The following is a 25,356-nucleotide window of genomic DNA, read 5'->3' on the forward strand; positions in this document are numbered from 1 at the left end:
GGACTAAGCCGACAAGAAAATGAATGAGTGAATGAATGAATGAATGAAATGGTCACAAAAGATTTTAATTTAAATACGAACACAAATACAACATTTGAACTTCTTTTATTTGGAAAAAAAACAGCTCCCGGTAAACAACCGTCCCCAAAAACCAAAAGGCACTTACATGGTTAAAATCCTAAATGAAGGTTTTAAAAAAGTAATGTGAAACTCAGTTCTTTAAAAACACACACACACCCACAATAAATATGACACAATTGTTTTGGCAGAGTACACACTGTAGACGTAAACAAGAACTCATGGCTTTACGGAACAAAAACAAAAACGTATTCCACATATAAACAATAAATCGGAACTCCATAAAATATTTGTCATTTAAAACAGAACTATTATGTTATAGGAAATTCCCCACAATTTTTAAGAACTTGTTACTTGAAGACTTGCTAGAAACAAATCAACAATTACAATGCGTTTTGTTTAGCAAATTCTAGAAGGTAAAATGCTCATGCTAGAAGAATGTCTTTGAAGACTTAAATTTCTCATGCCATTTCACAAAATATAAAATAAACTAAAATGCATTATTGGGTCTGATCAATGTAACAACACTAATCGTGAATATCCAAATAAAACATCTTGACCTGAGATAAACAATGTGGTTCAGTGGCCAAATATGCTATATAGTTTAACGTTAAGGTTATCAACTTATATTGAGGAAATTATTAACATGACCCATTCTACACTGGTCAAACACCATATGGCACAACATATTTCAAAGAGTATGGAGTCATGCTTTGGCAGTGGTGCTGCTGTAAACCATCTGTTGGTCATCTTCACTGCCCGCCACTGGAGGATTGCTGGTGGCCACACGCTGATGCTGATGTTTTCTCCTGTTTTTGAGGAAAAAGTAGCCCAAAACAGCCAGAACCGCCAAGATGGCCACAGCTACAACCACAGCCAGAGCAACAGAAGCTGTGTGGGATAAAGAGGGAAACACACACTATAAAAGAAGTACAATGGATTCTTTCAAAAGACGAAGACGACGCGTTTAATGCTTATGCAAGATGTTGATTTTTTAAAATGTTTGTACGTTTATAAAGCTATACTTTGCATTACATCATCTTTGCATCAAATTCCGAAATAAATAAATAAATAAATAAATAAATTACTACTTATGCAAGATGTTTCTAGTATAGTGTCTCTATGGGGGAGAGACAGTAAATTCAATGTTGTTCTGATTTAGATAGTTAATTAAACTAATCAGGTAGTCATAATACTTGTGATATTTGAGGTTTTATAGGGGAAAAACACTTGGGGCTCTATTTTGACGGTCCATGCGCAGAGCGCAAAACGCAGGGCGCAAACGCTTTCAGGGCGTGTCAGGACGCGTTTTTGCTGATTTAAGGACGGGAAATCTGCCTTGCGCCGTGACGCATGGTCTAAAAGGTTTCAGTTTATTTTCTTAATGAGTTATAGGTGTGTTTTGAGAATAAACCAATCAGAGTCTCATCTCCCATTCCCTTTAAGAGCCAGCTGCGTCGCGCCAAGAGCGCATTCACTATTTACAGGACGCAAAGTAAGTCTAAGTGGAAAAAATGAGCATTTCACAAGCAAACAGTTAACAGTTTATTAACAGAAAACAGTTAAACAGAGCATCTACTGCGTGAGAATGAGAGATAATGGATCTACTTTCACTTTCGCTCTTGGATAGGGAAACCTTTACGCACAGACATCCATTAGTCTATAAATAATTAATTGCGTTTGTTAAGCACAAAGATTTGTTTCAAAACTATTACTAAATTCAGTTCTAATTTCCAGCAAACGAATAAATGAACAATAATAACAAAGTGTGGTCAAAATATTGAGTTATTTCCAAATACACCTGCTGTGCCCCATATGGTCTAAAACCTGACAGGTGGACAGAACTAAGCTTGTTTTTAATAAAACAAATATAAATATGGATATAATAAATAATACTGCTAATAATAATAACATTATACAAAAGTAACTTGAATGAACTGAAAAAGCCTCCCGAGATGAAGAAAGTATGAAGGCAGTGGTTTTTAAATTCAAATAGGCTAGAAATTAATATGTTTTGTAATATTTTAATCATTTATATATATATCCTATATATATATATATATATCCTATATATATATCCTATATATATATATATATATCCTATATATATATCCTATATATATATATATATATATCCTATATATATATATATATATATATATATATATATATATATATATATATATATATATATATATATATATATATATATATATATCCTTAATATATTATATCTTTTTCATATGTAAAGATATTTGCGTATTGCATCTTGTGTGTAGTGTGTAAGCCAGGCGCACTTTGCGCCAGACAATAGACCGACTTTGTTCTGGTCTAAAGATCAGACTATTAACAGTTTCTCAAAATAGCAACGCGCAAAAACACGCCTGCTTTTTTAGATCAGAACGCCTATGGGCGCACATTTGAGCGCAAATGCATTTGCTATTTAAACAGCGTGGCGCAACGCCTCAAAATGACCCTTGCGCCAAGCTTAAAGTAGTAAAAGACTATTGCGCTGCGCCTTGCGCCCCATTGCGCCGGGTGTATGATAGGGCCCTTGGTCTGTGCAGGTAATTGAACATTATTTACTACAATATTATACGTGTACTGCCAAGAGCCACAGGTATTGAACATTTCATTCATACAACATTGTATGAATCAGAATCAGACCTATGTTCCAGCTCAAACTAATTATTCAATAAGAAAATAACTCATCTGGATGGCCTGAGAATGAGCACAGTAAGAATTGCTGGGTTATTTAAACTCAAACTGGGTAAAATATGGACTAAATTTGGTCCTATTAATTAAATTTTAAAAATAACCAGCTATTGGATTAGTCCATATACAGAATAAGGTACAAATATTCAGTGCTTTTTAGATTAAGTGTGCTTTCACACCAAGACTTTTGTTATGTGAATCCAGCAATCGCGCTCGGATCTGCACCAAAACAATCAGTCCGAGATCTCCTGAATGAGGTGGTCTCTGCTCGATTGAAATGAACTCTGAAGCGGAGCTACTATTGTGAGAAAGCAAAACAATCCAATGAACTAACCAGCATGCTATATCACAGTGTATTATAGATATGTAATAGACATATACGGCTTTATGAAGAGAGAATTATGAGTAGGGCGGGATGTCATCACTCCTACCGGTAAATGTGTGTGTTTCATGTCTAATACCTGAAAGCATGATAACCATTAACGAGAGCTGTTTATCTGTTAGGAAAATTGACCAAACTGCAGCCTTGGTTTATCTGTTATTTCTCTCTCTAATGTAAAGCCTGTAATGCATAATTTTAGCCAACGGCTGTGAATGAGAAAGTCTTACCTCTGATTTATATTTGGTGACAATGTCTGTGGATATATAATTTCTTATTGCTCATCATCTATATTAAAATAAGGATGCATGACAGCTAAAATAAAACTGACCAATGTGAGGAGAGTTTACTTAAACTATTTTGGTCCGTTTAGAAACTTTACAGTGTGAATGTGAACCGCACAAAGAACAATAAATTAACATTCGACTAATTTTAATCCCATTTTCGGAACAAAATAATCAATGTACAGGTGTGAAAGCACCCTAAATTTACATTTTGGGGTGACGTATCTATTTATGTAAATATGTATTCATGGGGAAAAAGGGTTTTGTAATTCTCAAAGTTTTTTTTTCTTTTTACTATAGGAAAAAAAGAATTTAAAAATGTTTTCATTTTTCTTCAATGTCTGACACAGAAAAGTGGAGATCAAAATGAAACGGCAAAAAACAATTTACTCCATTTTGAGGTCACTGCTTAATCCTGTTTAAGTTACCCTGACAAGATTAAGCAAAAAAAAAAGTTATAAAAAAGTTCTGTTATGTATTCTGAAACACAAATTAAAAGAGATGTATGAAAAACAGATCTTAAATAAGAACTTTCAGATGCCTCCTAGTTGTTGGTGTTAATCTGGCACCTAGTGGTAAACTCCTTTTTTACCACTTAATCTGGCCAACACTGTTTATCTGGCAGCCTTATTTTCCAGAGTTCACTAACTTGGCAAGACGCTGAGTGGTTCAAAGGTGATGAAAACCCTCCGATAGCAAATTATTCTGATGGCCAAATAAAGAAAGACTATTTTCAGTTCCATGAAGTTGAAAACACTGAAAAAATGAAATGGCCTGCCCAAAGTCCTGATTTACACTGAACTTAAAATCTCCTAAGCAAACTAACACCACAACAGAGCAATTTGAGAGACTAGTGGAGTGCTGTGGTTGTAAATAAGCCGCATTCACTTAAAGTAAGACTTTCAGCTATTTTGTTTTACTTTATTTATGTTTTTTTTTTATTTATCAGACTTTATTATTTTTTTATTATATTTTTATTATTATTATTATTATTATGCTGTGTATATGTGTAACCCTGCCCGTCCTACACCACCCAACCCGCTCCGAGCTGGTATCGAACTGGCGACCTTCCGCATGGGAGTCGGTTGCTCTAACAAGGAGGCTAAAGACCATGGCCTCTAGCGTCTGTCGCTAGAGCACCTTTAGAGGTCAGAGGAGTGAGGTTTACCTGCACAGCACTTACTAGCTGGCTTCCATTAAACTCACCCCCTTAACCTCCCTCCCATCCGGGTCACGGCACCAACGTAACTAGTCTTTGGCGTCTCTTCTGCGTTGTGTAACTAAATATTCACTTCGATATATCTTTTAGCGATTTATTGTTTGTGAAAACAGTCAGAACAGAAAAACGAGTGCACATCTATTCAACCAGCCTCGTGCACTGGCTTCCTCTTCATACACACCACAATGAATTTTCTTTAAAGTAACAGAGGGGGCGCTCTACATGTAAAACAATAAACAAATGTTAACCTCTTCCTTGCCAATAGTATTTCAATGTATGCAAGTAAAGAGATACAATATAACCCTGTTACATATGCACATATTTTTTGATGCATCATCATTTTAATCATCAAGTTATGTTTGTTTTTAGCTAGAACACTTAAATGCATATGCATATCCAGTGTAATTAAGAAGTCGGAGGAACGAACGGACAAACGAGGTATATGCACTGGGACTTAATTTTAACAGTAAGCGTGCTCAAGAACTTCCAGTGCACTGTCATGCTATTATAAATGCATCGCCTGCTATTTAAAAATGTAGACAACTGTCGGGGTTTTTTGTGACTACTTTGTCTCCCTCTTGTGTATTATGATTTGTATGCTGTTTCACCTGTTATCAATTTGCTTGTTTTCCCGTCCCCATTCCTCTCACCTGTTCTCCCTGATTATTGTAACTATTTAGTCTCCCCTTCTCCCTCGTTCTGTGCTAGTGAATTGATTCTGTGTTCAAAGAGCTACGTGTGCCACTGGTTCTCTCTGTTCAAGATATCTACGCATTTACAATCCGTCTCGTCTAGTCCTATGTTGTTTATCTAACCACTTATCATCCGTTCATCTGTGCTCTGGCTCACCTCTGCTCTGCCCACAGTCCACGATCGTGTGAGGTCTCATCTTCTCGGCTCCCTGAGGTCTGTCCCTACTTTCTACTGCTAACCCAAGAGGGTCTATTTGAGTTTGATCAGTCCTACTGCGCCCAGAGGAGGGTCGATTTCTGACTGCCTGTGTTGTTTTGGAGTGACTGTTTTCTTACTGCCCAGAGGAGCAGAATTGTTGATTTATTTCTGTTCAATAAATCCTTTGAACTTCTCCCTTGCGCTTGGGTCTCCATATTTCCTGACAACAACTAAATGAATGCTCAAGTCTATTTAACTGTTCATATTATATTGAAAGTATATTATTGGTGCTGTAAAAGTAACCTCAAGAAATTGAAAACAGTCATATAGACCTTTAAGATTATTGGCGGCTGAAAAACACAGAGCCCATTATCGATGATGTCATCTTTGATCGCTGTATTCCACGACAACATATTAAAGTGCCGTCGGATATTGAGAATATGAAAATGACATTATTTCTGTCCTTACCTGACTGGCTTTCTCCTAGTTCTTCTCCCCTCACGAGTAATCCTCTGGCAAACACATCCTTGTCTAAAAGGACAGACATCAGAAATGCACATCACATGTAAACTTCAACCATCATACTAATAACACGCCTGCTTCAGTATAGCGATCATACCTGTGACACCAGAGCAGTTCTTCATGCATTTGTCTGCCGTCTCAAAGTTGTTCCTATTTCCATCACAGCCCCCATAGGTGAAGGGATGACACTTTTTGCTAAGAGGGTCATAGTACCAGTGATGAAAATGAGCTCGGCATGGGCCTGTGGCAGGTGGGTCTGTGCAATGAGCTAGATCATTTAGGAAGAAGAGATTAAACAAGATAAATACACTAATAAATGCACATTTGCACAGTCTGCTAGCCCAAACTGTGGGTGGCATCGACAGTAAATTAGAGAGAAAATAATGAAACTCAATCAAAAACAATGCATCAAAGGCAAGGTTGTTTCACATGTCCAAGACTTTGATAAAAGGTAAAAAAAAAATACATTTACATTTAGTCATTTAGCAGACGCTTTTATCCAAAGAGACTTACAAATGAGGACAAGGAAGCAATTTACACAACTATAAGAGCAACAATGAATAAGTGCTGAAGGCAAGTTTCAGGTGTGTAAAGTGTAAGAAGCAAAACATTAGTCATTTATTTATTTATTTATTTATTTATTTATTTTTTGAGTACAGTTAGCGGTGGAGCCAGAGAGGCAATTGCAGATTAGGAAGGGAAGTGGAGAGTAAATAGTTGAGTTTTTAGTCGTTTCTTGAAGACAGCGAGTGACTCTGCCGTTCTGATGCAGTTAGGGAGTTCATTCCACCGACTGGGCAGATTGAATGCGAGAGTTCGGGAAAGTGATTTCTTCCCTCTTTGGGATGGAACCACGAGGCGACGTTCATTCACAGAACGCAAGTTTCTGGAGGGCACATACATCTGCAGAAGTGAGAGCAGATACGAAGGAGCAAAGCCAGAAGTCGCTTTGTAAGCAAACATCAGAGCTTTGAATTTGATGCGAGCAGCAACTGGCAGCCAGTGCAAACGGATGAGCAGCGGAGTGACATGTGCTCTTTTAGGTTCATAAAGACCACTCGTGCTGCTGCGTTCTGAAGCAGCTGAAGAGGTTTGATAGAGTTAGCTGGAAGCCCGGCTAGTAGAGAGTTGGAATAGTCCAGTCTGGAGAGAACAAGAGCTTGAACAAGGAGTTAAGGTGCATGTTCAGATAGGAAGGGTCGGACCTTTCTGATGTTATAGAGTGCAAATCTGCAAGATCGATCTAGAAATGTGCTCAAAGAAGTTTAGTTGGTCATCAATCGTTACTCCGAGGCTTTTCCCCATTTTGGATGCAGTAATGGTTGCCCCATCCATCTGGATTGCCCCATTCATCTGTTATTATTGGTGGAATGAACTCCCTAACTGCATCAGAACGGCAGAGTCACTCGCTGTCTTCAAGAAACGACTAAAAACTCAACTATTTACTCTCCACTTCCCTTCCTAATCTGCAATTGCCTCTCTGGCTCCACCGCTAACTGTACTACAAAAAATATATAAAAAAATAAATGACTAATGTTTTGCTTCTTACACTTTACACACCTGAAACTTGCCTACAGCACTTATACATTGTTGCTCTTATAGTTGTGTAAATTGCTTCCTTGTCCTCATTTGTAAGTCACTTTAGATAAAGGCGTCTGCTAAATGACTAAATGTAAATGAATCATTACATAATGTAGTAAATGAGGCTGCTGCTGTGTAATTTCTCCACATTGTGCGAAACTCACCTTTTTTATTCACCTCAATATTAAGAAGTCGGGTCAGGCTTTCATTCACTATGAAAATAAGAAAAGCAAATTGAGTACTTTTGAGTATATCCATTGGTTTGTGTGTGTGTGTGTGTGTGTGAGATTATGTTGTGTGACGCTTTACATTGCTGGCAGTTCTTTTCATCGGAGCCATCGCTGCATTCCTGATGCCCATCACACTCAAACTCTTTCTTCACACAGCATCCGCTTGAGCATTTGAACGAGTCTACTCCACACGGTGAAGAACAATCTGTACCACACAAACACAACGACACTGTTGAGTACCGAATATCACAACAACAGCTGAATTTGTCACAGAGGGTTTCAGAGGCAAAGTTACCTTCCACAGGCACCTTTCTCGTTACTCCACCAGCTCTGACTGAGGACAGACAACATATGGAGGAGAAAGAAAAGCATTACTTCACAATACAGTGAATTTTATCAAAGACTTGAAGAACTCAAAGAAACACTCATAGACCTGTATTAATGATCAGGTCAACATAAATCAGTAGTTTTCAACAATACGATTGATCCTTATCTGAACATTTAAAAGGGCTTCATTGCTTCATTGCAAAGCATGTTTACACACATAAACACACACACACCGGCAGTACAGACAGAGCAAATCCACATTAAGATAACCCACTCACTCACTCAGTTTAATCCATGATTTATCAGAGGTCGCCACCATGGAATGAACCGCCAATTACTCATCATATGGTTTATGCAGTGGGTGCTCATCCAGCCTCTACCCCAGGGGTCACCAATCTCGGTCCTGGAGGGCCGGTGTCCCTGCAGGTTTTAGCTCCAACTTGCCTCAACACACCTGCCTGGGTGTTTCAAGTATACCTTGTAAAACCTTAATTAGCTTGTTCAGGTGTGTTTGATTAGGGTTGGAGGTAAAATCTGCAGGACACCGACCCTCCAGGAACAAAGTTTGGTGACCCCTGCTCTACCCAGTGCAAGGAAAGACACATACAGTCACATGCACGCACGCACGCACGCACGCACACACACACACACACACACTACAGCCAATAACGCATATGCTTGGACTGTGAGCGATACCGGAGCACCAGGAGAAAACCCACGTGAACACGGGCAGAACACCCAAGTGAAAAAATATATAATTAAATGCAATTAAAATACACTTAAATGCCCGCAAATACATTTTTAGTACATTGTTTTTTTTTTTGTGTTAAATAAAAGTTTGATGGTTTTACACTATAAATATACTAATTAAAAGTATGTTTATACTTCAGTAGGACTTTAGTACACTTGACAAAAGTATACTAAATACCAATAAAGTACACTACAGACAAAACATCCAACAGAGTTTTATTAGTGTGTTTTTTAAAAGAGTGCTTTAAATGCTTTAAACATTAGTTGATTTTAGTACACTGTTTACATACTAATACTAAGTTTGAAATAAGTTAATATATATAAAAAATCTATTAGTAATGTATTGTAGTAGAAGAACATTTTCCCAAAACTTGTACTTAAGTACACTTAATATGAATGCATTATTATCACTAACACTTAAATTGATTTTGTGTGTGGTAATTTTAAGTTTACATTAAATTGACTTTATTAAAAATCTATTAGTAATGTATTGTAGTAGAAGTACATTTTCCCAAAATACTTTTAATACAGAATTTAGCACACTTTTTTTACAATTTGTATATTCTTTTAATATATCACTATTATACTTTAAATTAGTCATAAATATATTTAAATGTTTAAAAGTAGGATTCAAGTGTATTTCTAGTTGTAACTAAATATATTTTTTAAAATACAGATATAGTATGCTAAAATCACATTATAGTTCAGTTTCAGGGTGTCTCAAAATAGCACATTTGAGTACACTTAGATGGTATTAAGTTTATCTTATAATATACTTAATACTATCTTTTAGTACATTAAGTACAAAATTAGTATGCTAAAATACAGCACTTACTGAAAAGTGTACTAAGTATACTTAAATAAAGTGCATTTTAGTGCACTTTTACAGGTGAGTTGAGTAGCCTAAATTGTCCGTAATGTATGAGTGTGTGTGGATGTTTCACAGAGATGGGTTGCGGATAGAAGGGCATCCGCTGCGTAAAAACATGCTGGATAAGTTGGCGGTTCATTCCGCTGTGGCGACCCTTGATTAATAAAGGGACTAAGCCGAAAAGAAAATGATGATGATGATGATGATGATAATTAACAACATTTTTATAAAAGGCAAAATATGAGAAGGCCTTACACACGTGATGACGTTTTGTCTGTTCAACATGATTCATTTCATAATGTTGATGAAATGTGCAGATGGTTGCTCTCAACACAACAACTATCAAATAAAGCGAGTCGTACTGTTTTTATCCACATTTAAGGTTAATGTTCATAGCCACCTTTTGCACATATCTCTGGAACAGTGTCAATCTATTTCCTGAGAACTTCAACACTAAGTTATGCCATACCTTCTGCAACTGAAGCCGGAGGATTTCCTTTGAACTCTGTCAAGGAATGTGATTGTGACACTGATAGTGAAATAGGCCTAGCTTGTTTTTGTGACCTGAATCTCCATTTGACGGCTCTATTCTATTCTTATTGCATAGTTTAGTAGCTGATTCTTTCATTGTGTGGGTATCGTTTGGCCAATTCAACTCTCCTCTAAATCCTCTTAAATATGCAAATTCAATTCAGGTTTATTTGTATAGCGCTTTTCACAATAACTATTGCTTCAAAGCAGCTTTAAAAAAGTGCATTATAGCATTGCAATCTAAATCAGAAAATGGGTCCCACTTTATATTAAGTGTCCTTAACTACTATGTACTTACGTCAAAAAATAAATACAATGTACTTACTGTGTTCATAATGTATTTGAGAACACTTGTGGTGCTTTTGAGTTGGGATAGGGGTTGGGTTATGGACAGGTTTGGTGGTATGGGTAGGTTTAAGGGGGGTTAAGGTGTAAGCGATGGTCAACAGTGTATTTACAAATGTAATTACAAAAGTTAATAACAGATGTTATTACATAGACGTATTTAATCAAGCATAAGTACACAGTAAATACATGTATTTACACAATAAGTACATTGTAACAAACTATTAATTCCTATGTAAGTACATATTAGTTATGGCCCCTTAAAATAAAGTGGGACCAGTTAAGGTTATTACCAGGTTATTAGTTGAGGTTAGTTACTAATACCTTTAAGTGAGTAACTACTAGCTTTTAACAGTTATAAACATAGTTAACCTGCAGTTATATGCTATACACTCACTGGTCAAACTGCTTGTTAACGCAAATTTCTAATAAGCCAATCAACCTGACGCATTTTGACTGAACAAGTGTATCATCTGGGTATTTAAAGTGCACTTATTCTTTTTAAAATATCAGGGTGAATGCACTCCTTATAGCATTTTTACTACAAAACGGTAAATATCCAGTGAGCGGCAGTTTTGTGGGCACAAATGCCTTTTTGATGCCAGAGGAGAATGGCCAGACTGGTTCCAGCTGATAGAAAGGCAACAGTAACTCAAGTAAGCAGTCTTTACAACCGAGGTCTGCAGAAGAGCATCTCTGAACGCACAACACGTCCAACCTTGATGCAGATGGGCTACAGCAGCAGAAGACCACACCGGATGCCACTGCTGTCAGCTAAGAACAGGAAACTGAAGTTACAATGCACATAGCTTCACCAAAACTGGACAATAGAAGATTGGAGAAACCCTGCCTGGTGTGATGAGTCTCCATTTCTGCTGACACATTCGGATGGTCGGGTCAGAATTTGATGAAAGCATATATGAAATTATATGAAAGCATGGACCCATCCTGCCTTGTATCAGTGGATCATGTGGTGTTGGTGGTGTAATGAAAGCAAAGAAGGTCTAGTTGCTCAAGGATTGACCAGCCCAGTCACCAGACATGAACATTATTGAGCATGTCTGAGGTATGATGAAGGAGGAGGCGTTGAAGATGAATTCAAAGAATCTTGATGAACTCTGGGAGTCCTGCCATTCCAGATGACTTTATTAATCAGTGATTTGAGTCAGTGCAGAGATGTTCCCCTGGAGGTGAAAACATTACTATCTCCCACTGCCTGCCAAGCCACGGGCTGAGTCATTTCTCATTTTTAGCCTAAAAAATTTGGATAATTGTTGTGCAATAAGATATTGCATTACTAATCAATGAGGAGACGTGCCTGGCCCGTGCTTCTACAGAATTCCTTCATAGAAAGAAGAACAGGCAGAAAGGAGAAATTGATGGAGTTGTGCTGAATGGTAGCATCATTGACCGCCCTGACAATCTATAGTACTTATAACTGTCAGTACAGTTTTATGCCTGCCAACTCTCCGCACTGAAATCTATCAGTTTTAAACCTTGGCATGTACTGCCGCATGTGACTTTAGCGGTACTTCTTTAAACCACTACCGCACACTACTGGAACAGTACAGTGATACTTGAATTACCTGTTGTGTTTTCACAGGCATTCTGACATTCTGTTTCAGAGAGATAGTTGTTGCTGTTCTCCATACATCCTCCAAAGATGAACTGCTCACACCGTCTGGATGCAGCGTTGTAACTCCAACGAATGAAAGAAGCTCGGCATGGTCCTGTCTTTTTAGGGGTTAAACAGTGACCTGGTGAGACAAATCAATTAATTCATATGTTTAATCAATTCTGATGAGACAGGTCTTAGATTGAAATAAAAAGATGTTAACTGCACAATTAAACTTCCTTCATACACATAATTCAACACTGTCTGATGACTTTTAAATAGAAACAGAACAGTAGAGAGTGATATACAAGAACAGACAAGAATTGACTGAGAGGCTTCTCTGGCAGTCATCAAATCGTCACCTTGGAGTTTTAAGGTTCTCTCTGCATTCTGTACAATTTTGAGATTTTAAGCTTCAAAGTTTTTTATTCCATATAGCAAACAGTATGGGCCCTATCATACACCCGGCGCAGTGTGGCGCAAGGCGCAATACTTGTTTGCTAGTTTCAGCTTGGCGCAAGAGTCGTTTTGAGGCGTTGCACTACGCTGTTTAAATAGCAAATGCATTAGCGCTCATATGTGCGCCCATAGGCGTTCTGCTCTAAAAAGGGAGGCGTTCTGAGGCGGACCGCTGGCGCGTTGCTATTTTGAGAAACTATAATAGATTTTTCATTAGACCAAAACTAACCCGGTCTAAACTCCAGCGCAGAGTTGCGCCTCGCTTACACACTGCTTAATACGCACAAGATGTAGAGCAATAGGCAAATATCTTTACATATGAAAAAATTTAAATATTTAGGATATATATAGGATATAATAAGAATAGATATAGAATATAAATATAAAGGATTAAAATATTACAAAACATATTATTTTCTAGCCGACATAAATATGAAAAATCACTGCTTTTATGTCTTCTTCATCTCGGGAGGCTTTTTCAGTTCATTCATAACAATTTGCTTTTGTATAATGTTATTATTATTAGCAGTATTATTTATTATATCCATATTTATATTTGTTTTATTAAAAACAAGCTTAGTTTTGCCCACCTGCAGGTTTTAGACCATATGGGGCACAGCATGTGTTTTAGGATATAACTCAGGTTTTTGAGCACATTTTGTTATTATTGTTCATTTATTAGTTTGCTGGAAATTAAAACTGAATTTAGAAATAGTTTTAAACGAATATTTGAGCTTAACAAACAAAATTAATTATTTATAGGCTAATTGATGTCTGTGTGTAAAGGTTTCCCCATCCACGAGCGAAAGTGAAAGTAGATCCATTATCTCTCATTCTCACGCAGTAGATGCTCTGTTTAACTGTTTTCTGTTAATAAACTGTGAACTGTTTGCTTGTGAAATGCTCAGTTTTTCCACTTAGACTTACTTTGCGTCCTGTAAATAGCGAATGCGCTCTTGGCGCGACGCAGCTGGCTCTTAAAGGGAATGGGAGATGAGACTCTGATTGGTTTATTTTCAAAACACACCTATAACTCATTAAGAAAATAAACTCAACCCTTTTAGACCATGCGCCATGGCGCAAAGCGGATTTTTCCGTCCTTATATTAGCAAATATGGATTCTCACACACCCTAAAAGCGTTTGTGCCCTGCCCTTTCCGTTTTGCGCATGGACCGTCAAAATAGAGCCCCTACATGTGTAACTTTTGTTTTTTAATTAAATGTCTTAAAATGTAAACAACTTATAAAAAAAACATCCCATAATGTAAATAAGTTGTCATTTAATAAGAATAAATCAGTAACTCAATTTTGACAAAAATGTCAGACAGAACATTATAATTGTAAAGTGACCAAATGTTGATCAGACTTTTGAAATATGCTGAAGCCACATGTAACAACCCAAAATATATGTAGGTTTCAAGATATGGCTATAATCTTCCCTTTAGTGCTCATCTAAAATAAACTTTCCACTTGTTTTATCGAGTTAAAAAATTTAAAAAAAAATCAGAAAGTAACTGCTTTCTAAATTCCATGTGCTTCCAAACTATCAAGTGAACATGGCATGCTCTCTAAAAAAAACATGCTTCTTTACAGGGCATTTGCTCATAATAATAGTTCTATTCAGATTCATTTTATGCTGAAGAATCCTTTTTCCCCAAAAGGGGTTCTTTATCCGAGTTAAGTATTTCCTACTTTCCCAACTTTTTGATTTCCAAATCTGTAAGAAAGCATCTGCGCCTCATTACTGGTTTTCTGGAGAACTTTCAGCACTGGAATTCATTCTTTCTTCAAATGTCTGTACATTTAAAATTTTACAATCTAACCTGTTTCCTAACAGTCTTTCTGTTTTAATGTGACTAGCTCTGTTCAGTTCAAAATCTCTCTTCTTCACTGGCAGAGATGTTTTCTTTCACCTTAAATATTACTTTGGTTCATGAATAAAAGGTCACCAAAAATATAAAAGGTACCACATGACTTCACTTGATCTTAACATTTTTGCTACTTTTGGCCTTCATTACTATTACTTCATTGTTTGCTCCTTAAGCATAAACAAACGTGTGTGTTTCAGATGCTGCAAAATCTTCTATTATTCATTCAGAATTTTTTTTTTCTTTATTAATCCAGGGTCGCCACAGCGGAATGAACCGCCAACTTATCCAGCACGTTTTTAATGCAGCAGATTCCCTTCCATCTCTAGGAAACACACACACACACACACACACACACACACACACACACACACACTCAATTTAGCCTACCCAATTCACCTGTACCGCATGTCTTTGGACTGAGGGGTTAAACCCACGTGAACGCAGGGAGAACATTCAAACTCCACATTAACACGCCAACTCACCCAGCCAAGGCTCGAACCAGCGACCTTCTTGCTGTGAGCCGAAAGCGCCAACTACTTTTTGCTATTTAAAAATGCCTCTAATTGAAGAGGAAAATATGAACAATATAACATAATAAAGTATGTTGTCTGCACTTTATTTTGTTAGATGTTGTCGTAACTTCTATAAATTAATGCAAACGGTTGTGTTAATTTTTTTGTTTGTCTAAACAATATTTTTACAATGTAAAAAGTATAAAAAAAAAAAAATAAAAAAAATAAAAATATATATATATATATATATATATATATATATTCACCCCATGTAAAAAAAAATGTGTACGAGTGTTTGTGAAAGTGGTCAGAGATGCTTATTCTGTTTGCAGAACTTTAGAGTAGATGAATATCATTAAAAAAAACACAGCGAATCACAGGTTTTATGGTCATGAAACAAGCACGGATGCATCATTTAAACAGGGGTATTAGAAAGAAAGTAAAAAGCAATTTTGTAATAACGCAGCAGTTGCTAAACCAACCTTATTTTATTGCAATTACTAACATTTATTGCAATTAATAACACTAACTTCTTTGAAGTTATCATGCATATTGATGAAGTTGCACTTTATTCATAATAGAGTGCGTTGATTGGTTCGAACCAAGTCTATCTCCTGAATTAATGATGAAAACTCAAAGACGTCACATTGTGGCCACCGGTACAGACAGCCAGTCTAAAGGCTGATTTATACTTCTGTGTCAAACACCGGCGTATGCTACAGCGCTGACGCATAGCCCTTCGCCATGGCCGTCGGCGTCGCTGACATGCACCTCTCAAAAAAATGTAACTACACGTCGCAACGATGCTTAGCACAAGCTCTGTGATTGGTCGGCTTGGTAGCGCTGACGAGTCAGGGCGGGACCGAGAGCTGGGTGAATAGTGCGAGCCTGATGGAGCGATTGTTTACAAGTGTGGAGTCCCATGAAGGAGCTCCGGATGGAAAGTTTTGTTTTGCGTTTACCTCATAGTTAAAGTTGTTGCACGTCCGCCGGTTCCTGCCTCAAAATGAGCGAGTTTGAGCCACTTGTACATCCAGGAACATTTACACCTCACTGCCAACTAGCGTTTCGGAAGTGTTAATGCAGACCAACAGAGACAGAAGTATAAATGCACAGCCACGCGCACAGCATGCGCCGTGGGTTATGCCGGTCACCTGATGCAGAAGTATAAACCAGGCTTAAGCTCTGGAATTCACACAAGGATCTCTTCGTTTTGAAGAAGCTTCAAAATGTATTTTCAAACAGGAAGAATTAATTTGCTTAAAATAACACAAAAACAACCGATTTTCACTTTTTAGGGAAATATATGTGTCCTAATAGTGTTTTTAGCAGCGTGGGACACGTTTATGACTGTCAACATTTTTTAAAAAGTGTTTTAGCGTTTCGCCATCCTTCAACTATAAATAACTTTGTCCCTCTGTTTTACATTTTTGCACTTCTTGCTCTCCTTTCATTTTTGCACCTCTCTAAACCTCTCATTATTTTATTAACCCAAGTTTGAGATGAAAGAATGTTGAGAAAGGCCTGAATTTCTTTTTATTGTATTTAAGTCCTTGATGGGGTGTGTTATGTGTGTTTACGCAGAGCAGATATGTCTGAGCCGTGCAACTGTGACTCGAATCCTGCAACATGTCCAACCGGTTCTGCCTAACTGCAGAAGGGAGCGGTAAAGGTCTCTCACCAAATAAAAACACAGACAAACCTAGCATAGCATGTGCGAATCTAAAAAGTAACTCTGCCTGCTTCTAATTTCTTCAATTTAAGATTTGTAGCAGATTTAATTTATCTACAGATAAATCACAAGATCAGTCAACAGTTTTCATATTTTCCCTTTGTGTTAGATGTTTTTAAAACACAAAGCTCTCCGTTTATTTCCAAGCTGAGTTTAGCTAGCCATTTTTACTTTGGTATTCCTAAACATTTACAAAGCTCAAAAGGAAGAACATTCATCCATTCCATAAAAACGAGTGCAAGTCATAAAGGGAGTGGTTTGAAAAAAAGCATCATCAAATAAATAATACTCACGCTCGGATTGCTCAGAAGTGAGCACCAAGACAATGACTTGAGCTGAATCGGAATGATCAGCTGAATCGGTCACGGTCAGTTTGAACTCGTACACCCCAGGAATCAGGTTGGACACCCTTATCTGATCCCGAAAGTTGGTTTTCTGTGAAGAAGTTATTGGAAAATAACTGTGATGCGGGTGTTATTTCTATAATGCAATAAAAAAACAAATGTTTTGCACTAATAAATCATAAATGACGAAAAATATTAAGCGTTTGGCTTTGAGCTTCGATTTGGGTCTTTAAGCCAAATCAGTATAGAACACATGGTTTAACTCACATTTTCGTTAGCTGGAATTTATTTATGCATTGAGCTATTTATCGACATCATTCATTCAGCCCTAAACTTTCATTTTGCTATGGAACACAAAAGAATACTTTGAAGAATGTTGATACCCACATGGAACTTTATATATAATATTGATGTTCACAAATGTACACAAGCCACACATCAACATTAACATCTATAATACTTTGTATTATTAATATGCATATTCACATATAATACTATACCTCCATATGGACGGATTTATTTCCACGGATGAGGCTCCACTCGTAGTTTACGATCTCCTTGTCGTCCCAACTCTCATTGCCATTCAGCAGTACATCCTCGTTTGGCTGTACCACGACATCTCGGCCAGCATTGGCAATGGGAGGGCTGTCCTTCCCCTCTTAAGAAAAATAGTGATAGTCATATTACTGGCATTCAAATTCAAGCCTATGTGTTCCTTTAATACCGTTAAGGATATCAACAGTTGATCCCCTAAACCACAGGTGTCAAACTCAGTTCCAAAAGGGCCGCAGCTCGGCACGGTTTAGTTCCAACCCTAATTAAACACACCTGATCAAACTAATTGAGTCCTTCAGGCTTGTTTGAAACCTACAGGTAAGTGTGTTGGAGCAGGGTTGGAACTAAACTGTGCAGGGCTTCGGCCCTCCAGGAATTGAGTTTGACACCCCTGCCCTAAACTGTGTATTGAGGTAAAGTTGGTTTTACATTCAGACTTTCTCCTTAATTCTTAATAGGGAAATCATATTATCAGGCAGCGACTATCAAACATTGTTCACAGCCAATGAAATAGTGCTTATGCTGTTTTGAAGACATGCATGCGATTTCAGACTGAATATTCAAAGCAGCATGGTAAACAATATAAGGACTAATGTCTAATAAATGAACACGTGCTTAATATGAAGCCAACTTTTTTTTAAAGCACTGGTGTGTGAATGCAGACGGTACCCACCCCAAATAAAATCTACTGAATATTGCTTTTAGAAGCGCTAATGTTTGGTGTTAAATCATTGGTATGACTTTAGATTAAGTACCAACTACTCACCATTACCTAGTGGCTCATTATCCCCTTAATAATATTAAGATATTGGCTGTTTTTGTTGGGTGAAGCAGAACCAAGAAGGTCGCTGGTTCAATCCTCAGCTCAGTTGCCGTTTCTGTGTGGAGTTTGCATGTTCTCCCTGCGTTTGCGTGGGTTTTCTCCAGGTGCTCTGGTTTCCCCTACAGGTGAACTGGGTAGGCTAAATTGTCCATAGTGCATGAGTGTGTGTAAATGAGTGTTTGTGGATGTTTCCCAGGGATGGGTTGCACCTGGAAGGGCATCCGCTGTGTAGAAACGTGCTGGATAAGTTGGCGGTTCATTCCGCTATGGCGACCCCAGATTAATAAAGGGACTAAGCCAACTAGAAAATGAATGAATGGCTGTTTGTTGGTACTTATAAATGATCTTATTCTAAACCCTACCCAATATTAACCCAACAACTCTCTTAATAATTATTAATACACAGCAAATTGGTAGTTTATTAAGATAAAAGTCATTAAAAATGTATTAGTAGTGAAAATTAACAATCCAGAGATGATCCCCAACTGTGTATTGAGGTAAAGTTGGTTTTACATTCAGACTTTCTCCTTAATTCTTAATAGGGAAATCATATTATCAGGCAGTGACTCTCAAACATTGTTCACAGCCAATGAAATAGTGCTTATGCTGTTTTGAAGACATGCATGCGATTTCAGACTGAATATTTAAAGCAGCATGGTAAACAATATAGGGACTAATGTCTAAAAAATGAACACGTGCTGAATATGAAGCTTTTTTTAAAGCACTGGTGTGTGAATGCAGACAGTACCCACCCCAAATAAGATCTACTGAATATTGCTTTTAGAAGTGCTAATGTTTGGTGTTAAATCATTGGTAAGACTTTAGATTAAGTACCAACTACTCACCATTACCTAGTGGCTCATTGTCCCCTTAATAATATTAAGATATTGGCTGTTTTTGTTGGGTGAAGCAGAACCAAGAAGGTCGCTGGTTCAATCCTCGGCTCAGTTGCCGTTTCTGTGTGGAGTTTGCATGTTCTCCCTGCGTTTGCATGGGTTTTCTCCAGGTGCTCCGGTTTCCCCTACAGGTGAACTGGGTAGGCTAAATTGTCCATAGTGCATGAGTGTGTGTAAATGAGTGTTTGTGGATGTTTCCCAGGGATGGGTTGCACCTGGAAGGGCATCCGCTGTGTAAAAACGTGTTGGATAAGTTGGCGGTTCATTCCGCTATGGCGACCCCAGATTAATAAAGGGACTAAGCCAACTAGAAAATGAATGAATGGCTGTTTATTGGTACTTATAAATGATCTTATTCTAAACCCTAGCCAAAATTAACCCAACTACTCTCTTAATAACTATTAATACACAGCAAATTGGTAGTTTATTAAGATAAAAGTCATTAAAAATGTATTAGTAGTGAAAATTAACAATCCAGAGATGATCCCCAACTGTGTATTGAGGTAAAGTTGGTTTTACATTCAGACTTTCTCCTTAATTCTTAATAGGGAAATCATATTATCAGGCAGTGACTTTCAAACATTGTTCACAGCCAATGAAATAGTGCTTATGCTGTTTTGAAGACATGCATGCGATTTCAGACTGAATATTCAAAGCAGCATGGTAAACAATATAAGGACTAATGTCTAAAAAACGAACATGTGCTGAATATGAAGCCAACTTCTTTTTAAAGCACTGGTGTGTGAATGCAGACAGTACCCACCCCAAATAAGATCTACTGAATATTGCTTTTAGTAGTGCTAATGTTTGGTGTTAAATCATTGGTATGACTTTAGATTAAGTACGAACTACTCACTATTACCTAGTGGCTCATTGTCCCCTTAATAATATTAAGATATTGGCTGTTTTTGTTGGGTGAAGCAGAACCAAGAAGGTCGCTGGTTCAATCCTCGGCTCAGTTGCCGTTTCTGTGTGGAGTTTGCATGTTCTCCCTGCGTTTGCGTGGGTTTCCTCCAGGTGCTCTGGTTTCCCCTACAGGTGAACTGGGTAGGCTAAATTGTCCATAGTGCATGAGTGTGTGTAAATGAGTGTTTGTGGATGTTTCCCAGGGATGGGTTGCACCTGGAAGGGCATCCGCTGTGTAAAAACGTGTTGGATAAGTTGGCGGTTCATTCCGCTATGGCGACCCCAGATTAATAAAGGGACTAAGCCAACTAGAAAATGAATGAATGGCTGTTTGTTGGTACTTGTAAATGATCTTATTCTAAACCCTACCCAAAATTAACCCAACTACTCTCTTAATAACTATTAATACACAGCAAATTGGTAGTTTATTAAGATAAAAGTCATTAAAAATGTATTAGTAGTGAAAATTAACAATCCAGAGATGATCCCCAACTGTGTATTGAGGTAAAGTTGGTTTTACATTCAGACTTTCTCCTTTATTCTTAATAGGGAAATCATATTATCAGGCAGTGACTCTCAAACATTGTTCACAGCCAATGAAATAGTGCTTATGCTGTTTTGAAGACATGCATGCGATTTCAGACTGAATATTTAAAGCAGCATGGTAAACAATATAGGGACTAATGTCTAAAAAATGAACACGTGCTGAATATGAAGCTTTTTTTAAAGCACTGGTGTGTGAATGCAGACAGTACCCACCCCAAATAAGATCTACTGAATATTGCTTTTAGAAGTGCTAATGTTTGGTGTTAAATCATTGGTAAGACTTTAGATTAAGTACCAACTACTCACCATTACCTAGTGGCTCATTATACCCTTAATAATTTTAAGATATTGGCTGTTTTTGTTGGGTGAAGCAGAACCAAGAAGGTCGCTGGTTCAATCCTCGGCTCAGTTGCCGTTTCTGTGTGGAGTTTGCATGTTCTCCCTGCGTTTGCGTGGGTTTTCTCCAGGTGCTCTGGTTTCCCCTACAGGTGAACTGGGTAGGCTAAATTGTCCATAGTGTATGAGTGTGTGTGAATGAGTGTGTGTGGATGTTTCCCAGGGATGGGTTGGACTTGGAAGGGCATCCGCTGTGTAAAAACGTGTTGGATAAGTTGGCGGTTCATTCCGCTATGGCGACCCCAGATTAATAAAGGGACTAAGCCAACAAGAAAATGAATGAATGGCTGTTTGTTGGTACTTATAAATGATCTTATTCTAAACCCTACCCAATATTAACCCAACAACTCTCTTAATAACTATTAATACACAGCAAATTGGTAGTTTATTAAGATAAAAGTCATTAAAAATGTATTAGTAGTGAAAATTAACAATCCAGAGATGATCCCCAACTGTGTATTGGGGTAAAGTTGGTTTTACATTCAGACTTTCTCCTTAATTCTTAATAGGTAAATCATATTATCAGGCAGTGACTCTCAAACATTGTTCACAGCCAATGAAATAGTGCTTATGCTGTTTTGAAGACATGCATGCGATTTCAGACTGAATATTCAAAGCAGCATGGTAAACAATATAAGGACTAATGTCTAATAAATGAACATGTGCTTAATATGAAGCCAACTTTTTTTTAAAGCACCGGTGTGTGAATGCAGAAGGTACCCACCCCAAATAAAATCTACTGAATATTGCTTTTTGGAAGCGCTAATGTTTGGTGTTAAATCATTGGTAAGACTTTAGATTAAGTACCAACTACTCACCATTACCTAGTGGCTCATTGTCCCCTTAATAATATTAAGATATTGGCTGCTTGTTGGTACTTATAAATGATCTTATTCTAAACCCTACCCAATATTAACCCAACTACTCTCTTAATAACTATTAATGCACAGCAAATTGGTAGTTTATTGAGGCAAAAGTCATTAAACGTTTATTAGCAGTGAAAATTGTACACACAAAAGTGTGATCAACTTATTGATTGGTAATAATTTTACTTTTGTGACATTAACCATAATATGTTGATGCTGGAGCACTGGGACAAAACAGCAGACTTCAAATGAATCACAATTCAAGGAAGAACAAATTTTAATTGTCATTTTAAATCTTTATACTTTGCCACGATCCTTATTTTCCTTAATTTTACACAAAAATATTGCTGAATCACTGAATGATGATGGAACAATTTCTTTCTCGCTTGTTTCTTGGAGAGTTTACTTGCATTTATGCGCGCGTATAACTGAATATGTGTGTATTATTATAATTCTTTTTAAAAAAAAATATTGTTCCTTAGCCTATTTTTTATTTATTATGCAACGGGACTGTCATAAAATACATGTATTTATAAATGCATAGGCCAATAGACTGATAGGCTTTTGTGAATGATTGACTATAGTAAACCAGCTGGATCAGATGAGCATACACTGTAAAAAGTGATTAGTTACTTAAAGCGAGTAAACAAATTGCCCTAAAAGCAACAAGTTGTCTTTACAAAAATAATGTAAGTAAACTCATTGTAACTTGAATTGTTAAGCTGACTTGTTTTTTTATAATTATGCTTATTGTACATACTTTTTAAAGTTAACTAATCTTTTTGTACAATGACAAACCATTTTAGCACGTTTTTTTTCAAATAATTACTGCAGTTTTTACAATATTACATATTTGGGGCTTTATTAAGTCAATAAAATGCACAATTATAGTTTGGAAGAGCAGATTTATTTTAGTTAATGTCATTTTGCTAGACAGAAAAGCTGGAAAAAAAAAATATATATATATATATATATATATATATATATATATATATATATATATATATATATATAAATGTGTATTGGAAAAAGTGATCAGTTTACTTTTATTATAAAAAAGTGAATACAACTTGCATAATAATAAAAATTAAGTCAACTTAACAGTTCCAAGTAACAATGAGTTTACTTACATTATTTTTGTAAAGTCAACTTGTTTCTTTTAAGGCAATTTGTTTACTCACTTTAAGTAACTAATCACTTTTTACGGTGTACACTTAAAATATGATTTTTACTGCTTGTTCAAACTACTTAATTAAAACAAGTTGAATCAACACATCTTATCAGGGGACAACTTAATTGTTTAATGTTTAATCAAATTAAACAAAATTCACCAATTAAACACAAATTCTACTTGAATTTGTAAAAACAATTAAGTTAACTTAATTGAATTGTGTGGAACCTGGCTTTTTTTTACAGGTTGAGCAGTGCGTTATTATAAATAATGAGCAAAATTAATTAAATAATAATGATTATAAACAAAGCTTACCACTTTTGCGGCCGCTCAGGTACTTTTCATAGACTGAACTCAATATGTAGTTTGTGAATCCTTGCTTCGGTGTAAATTTACAGACAAATCTGTGCTTATACAAGCAGTTGAAGAGAAAGCAGTTGTTGTCGGACGCCTGGTTTTCGACGAGAGCCAAGTTGCATCTGGGGTCTTTGCAGCACGCAGCCATGCACGCGTCCTCATGAGCGACACTCGGGTTCGCCAGGAACACAGCCCCAGCCTCGATCGACTCTTCCGTGTGGAGAACAAAGTTTTCGCGACCGGGGTGGTGGAAAGTTTCTACGCATTGTTGGTTTTGTTCACTGCTCTGTGTCTCTCCGCCATAAACACCGCAAATAAAAATCAAGGACACCAAAAGAAAACACCACGAACCCATTTTTGATTGATATGAAAAATAATCCTGACGTGGGATAGACGCTTGCGCACAGACCTCCAATATAAGCCGATTCCCTTAAACTGTGGTGTCACCCGAACTGACTGGTTAGTTTTAGTCAATCCCTTATCATTGTTCTGTCAAATGTACAGGTTCCCCGTCAAAATATATCGTGAGAACACTTCCATCCGATTTCTACCTGCTCCAGTACTCAGGTGTGTTGTTTCTAGGAAATAAAGCACATGACGTAAGTAGTCTCCGGTTGCGTCTCAATCCTATATGACATGCCCTATGTAGACTACATTTTGGCCAGCATATAGTTCACACGTCATTTACGTTTACCCTTTAATTTGTCTTTCCTACTTTGTTACAATTTCTCTTATTTTGGTTGATTATTTTCTTTGATAGATGTTTTGCTTCTCCCTGTAAAAATAATGGTAGGAGAATCCGCCCTGCTAAAAAGTCTAGCATAAACCAGCCTAGGATGGTTGGCTGGTTTTAGCTGGTCGACCAGCCTGGTTTTAGAGGGGTTTTGGCCACTTCCAGGCTGGTTTCCAGCCTGGTTTTAGCTGGTCAGAGTGAGAGATGACCAGCTTAAACCAGCTTGACCAGTCCAGCCAGGCTGGAAGCCCAGCCAAAACCAGCTATGTATGTCCAGCTTAAACGTCAGCAGGGCGTTTATCAATTCAGCCGGATATTATTAGTCTACCAGGTGTGACTGCATGGGATAATGCACTGGGTAACATTTGTTGGAAAGAGGTATGGAAGTAAGTTCCTCATAGTTATTGTCTATTACAGAAAGATTCTTTCAAAACAATAAATAAATTCTATCCTGCCCATCATTATGTGAAACATAAATATAAAAGTGCGAAGCAGTGGTGCAGTAGGTAGTGCTGTCGCCTCACAGCAAGAAAGTCACTGGTTCGAACCTCGGCTGAGTTGGCGTTTCTGTGTGGAGTTTGCATGTTCTCCCTGCCTTCGCGTGGGGTTTCCCCCACAGGCGGTACAGGTGAATTGGGTAGGCTAAACTGTCCGTAGTGTATGAGTGTGAATGTGTGCGTGGATGTTTCCCAGAGATGGGTTGCGGCTGGAAGGGCATCCGCTGCGTAAAAACTTGCTGGATAAGTTGGCGGTTCATTCCGCTGTGGCGACCCCAGATTAATAAAGGGACTAAGCTGACAAGAAAATTAATGAATAAACTTGTAAGCTCACTCTTGATCACATTTGATGAC

The 25,356-nt window shown here is 37.3% G+C and overlaps 1 protein-coding gene across 3 annotated transcripts; it reads right to left on the reverse strand.

Annotated features, from left to right (window-relative positions):
- Positions 1-86: 86 nt before the first annotated feature.
- spint1b (serine peptidase inhibitor, Kunitz type 1 b) lies at positions 87-24,348 on the reverse strand. Of its 3 annotated transcripts, NM_001111223.2 has the most exon segments (12): positions 87-969; positions 6,035-6,097; positions 6,186-6,356; positions 7,834-7,881; positions 7,979-8,104; positions 8,195-8,233; positions 12,310-12,480; positions 17,206-17,347; positions 17,757-17,914; positions 23,731-24,095; positions 24,097-24,101; positions 24,104-24,346. In NM_001111223.2, coding segments are annotated over 12 exon segments (1,497 nt in total). In that variant the 5' UTR covers positions 24,128-24,346; the 3' UTR covers positions 87-784.
- Between the last annotated feature and the right edge of the window lie 1,008 nt (positions 24,349-25,356).

This window comes from Danio rerio, chromosome 20 (assembly GCF_052040795.2).
Source record: "Danio rerio strain M-AB ecotype USA chromosome 20, GRCz13ab, whole genome shotgun sequence".
Lineage (NCBI taxonomy): Eukaryota > Metazoa > Chordata > Actinopteri > Cypriniformes > Danionidae > Danio > Danio rerio.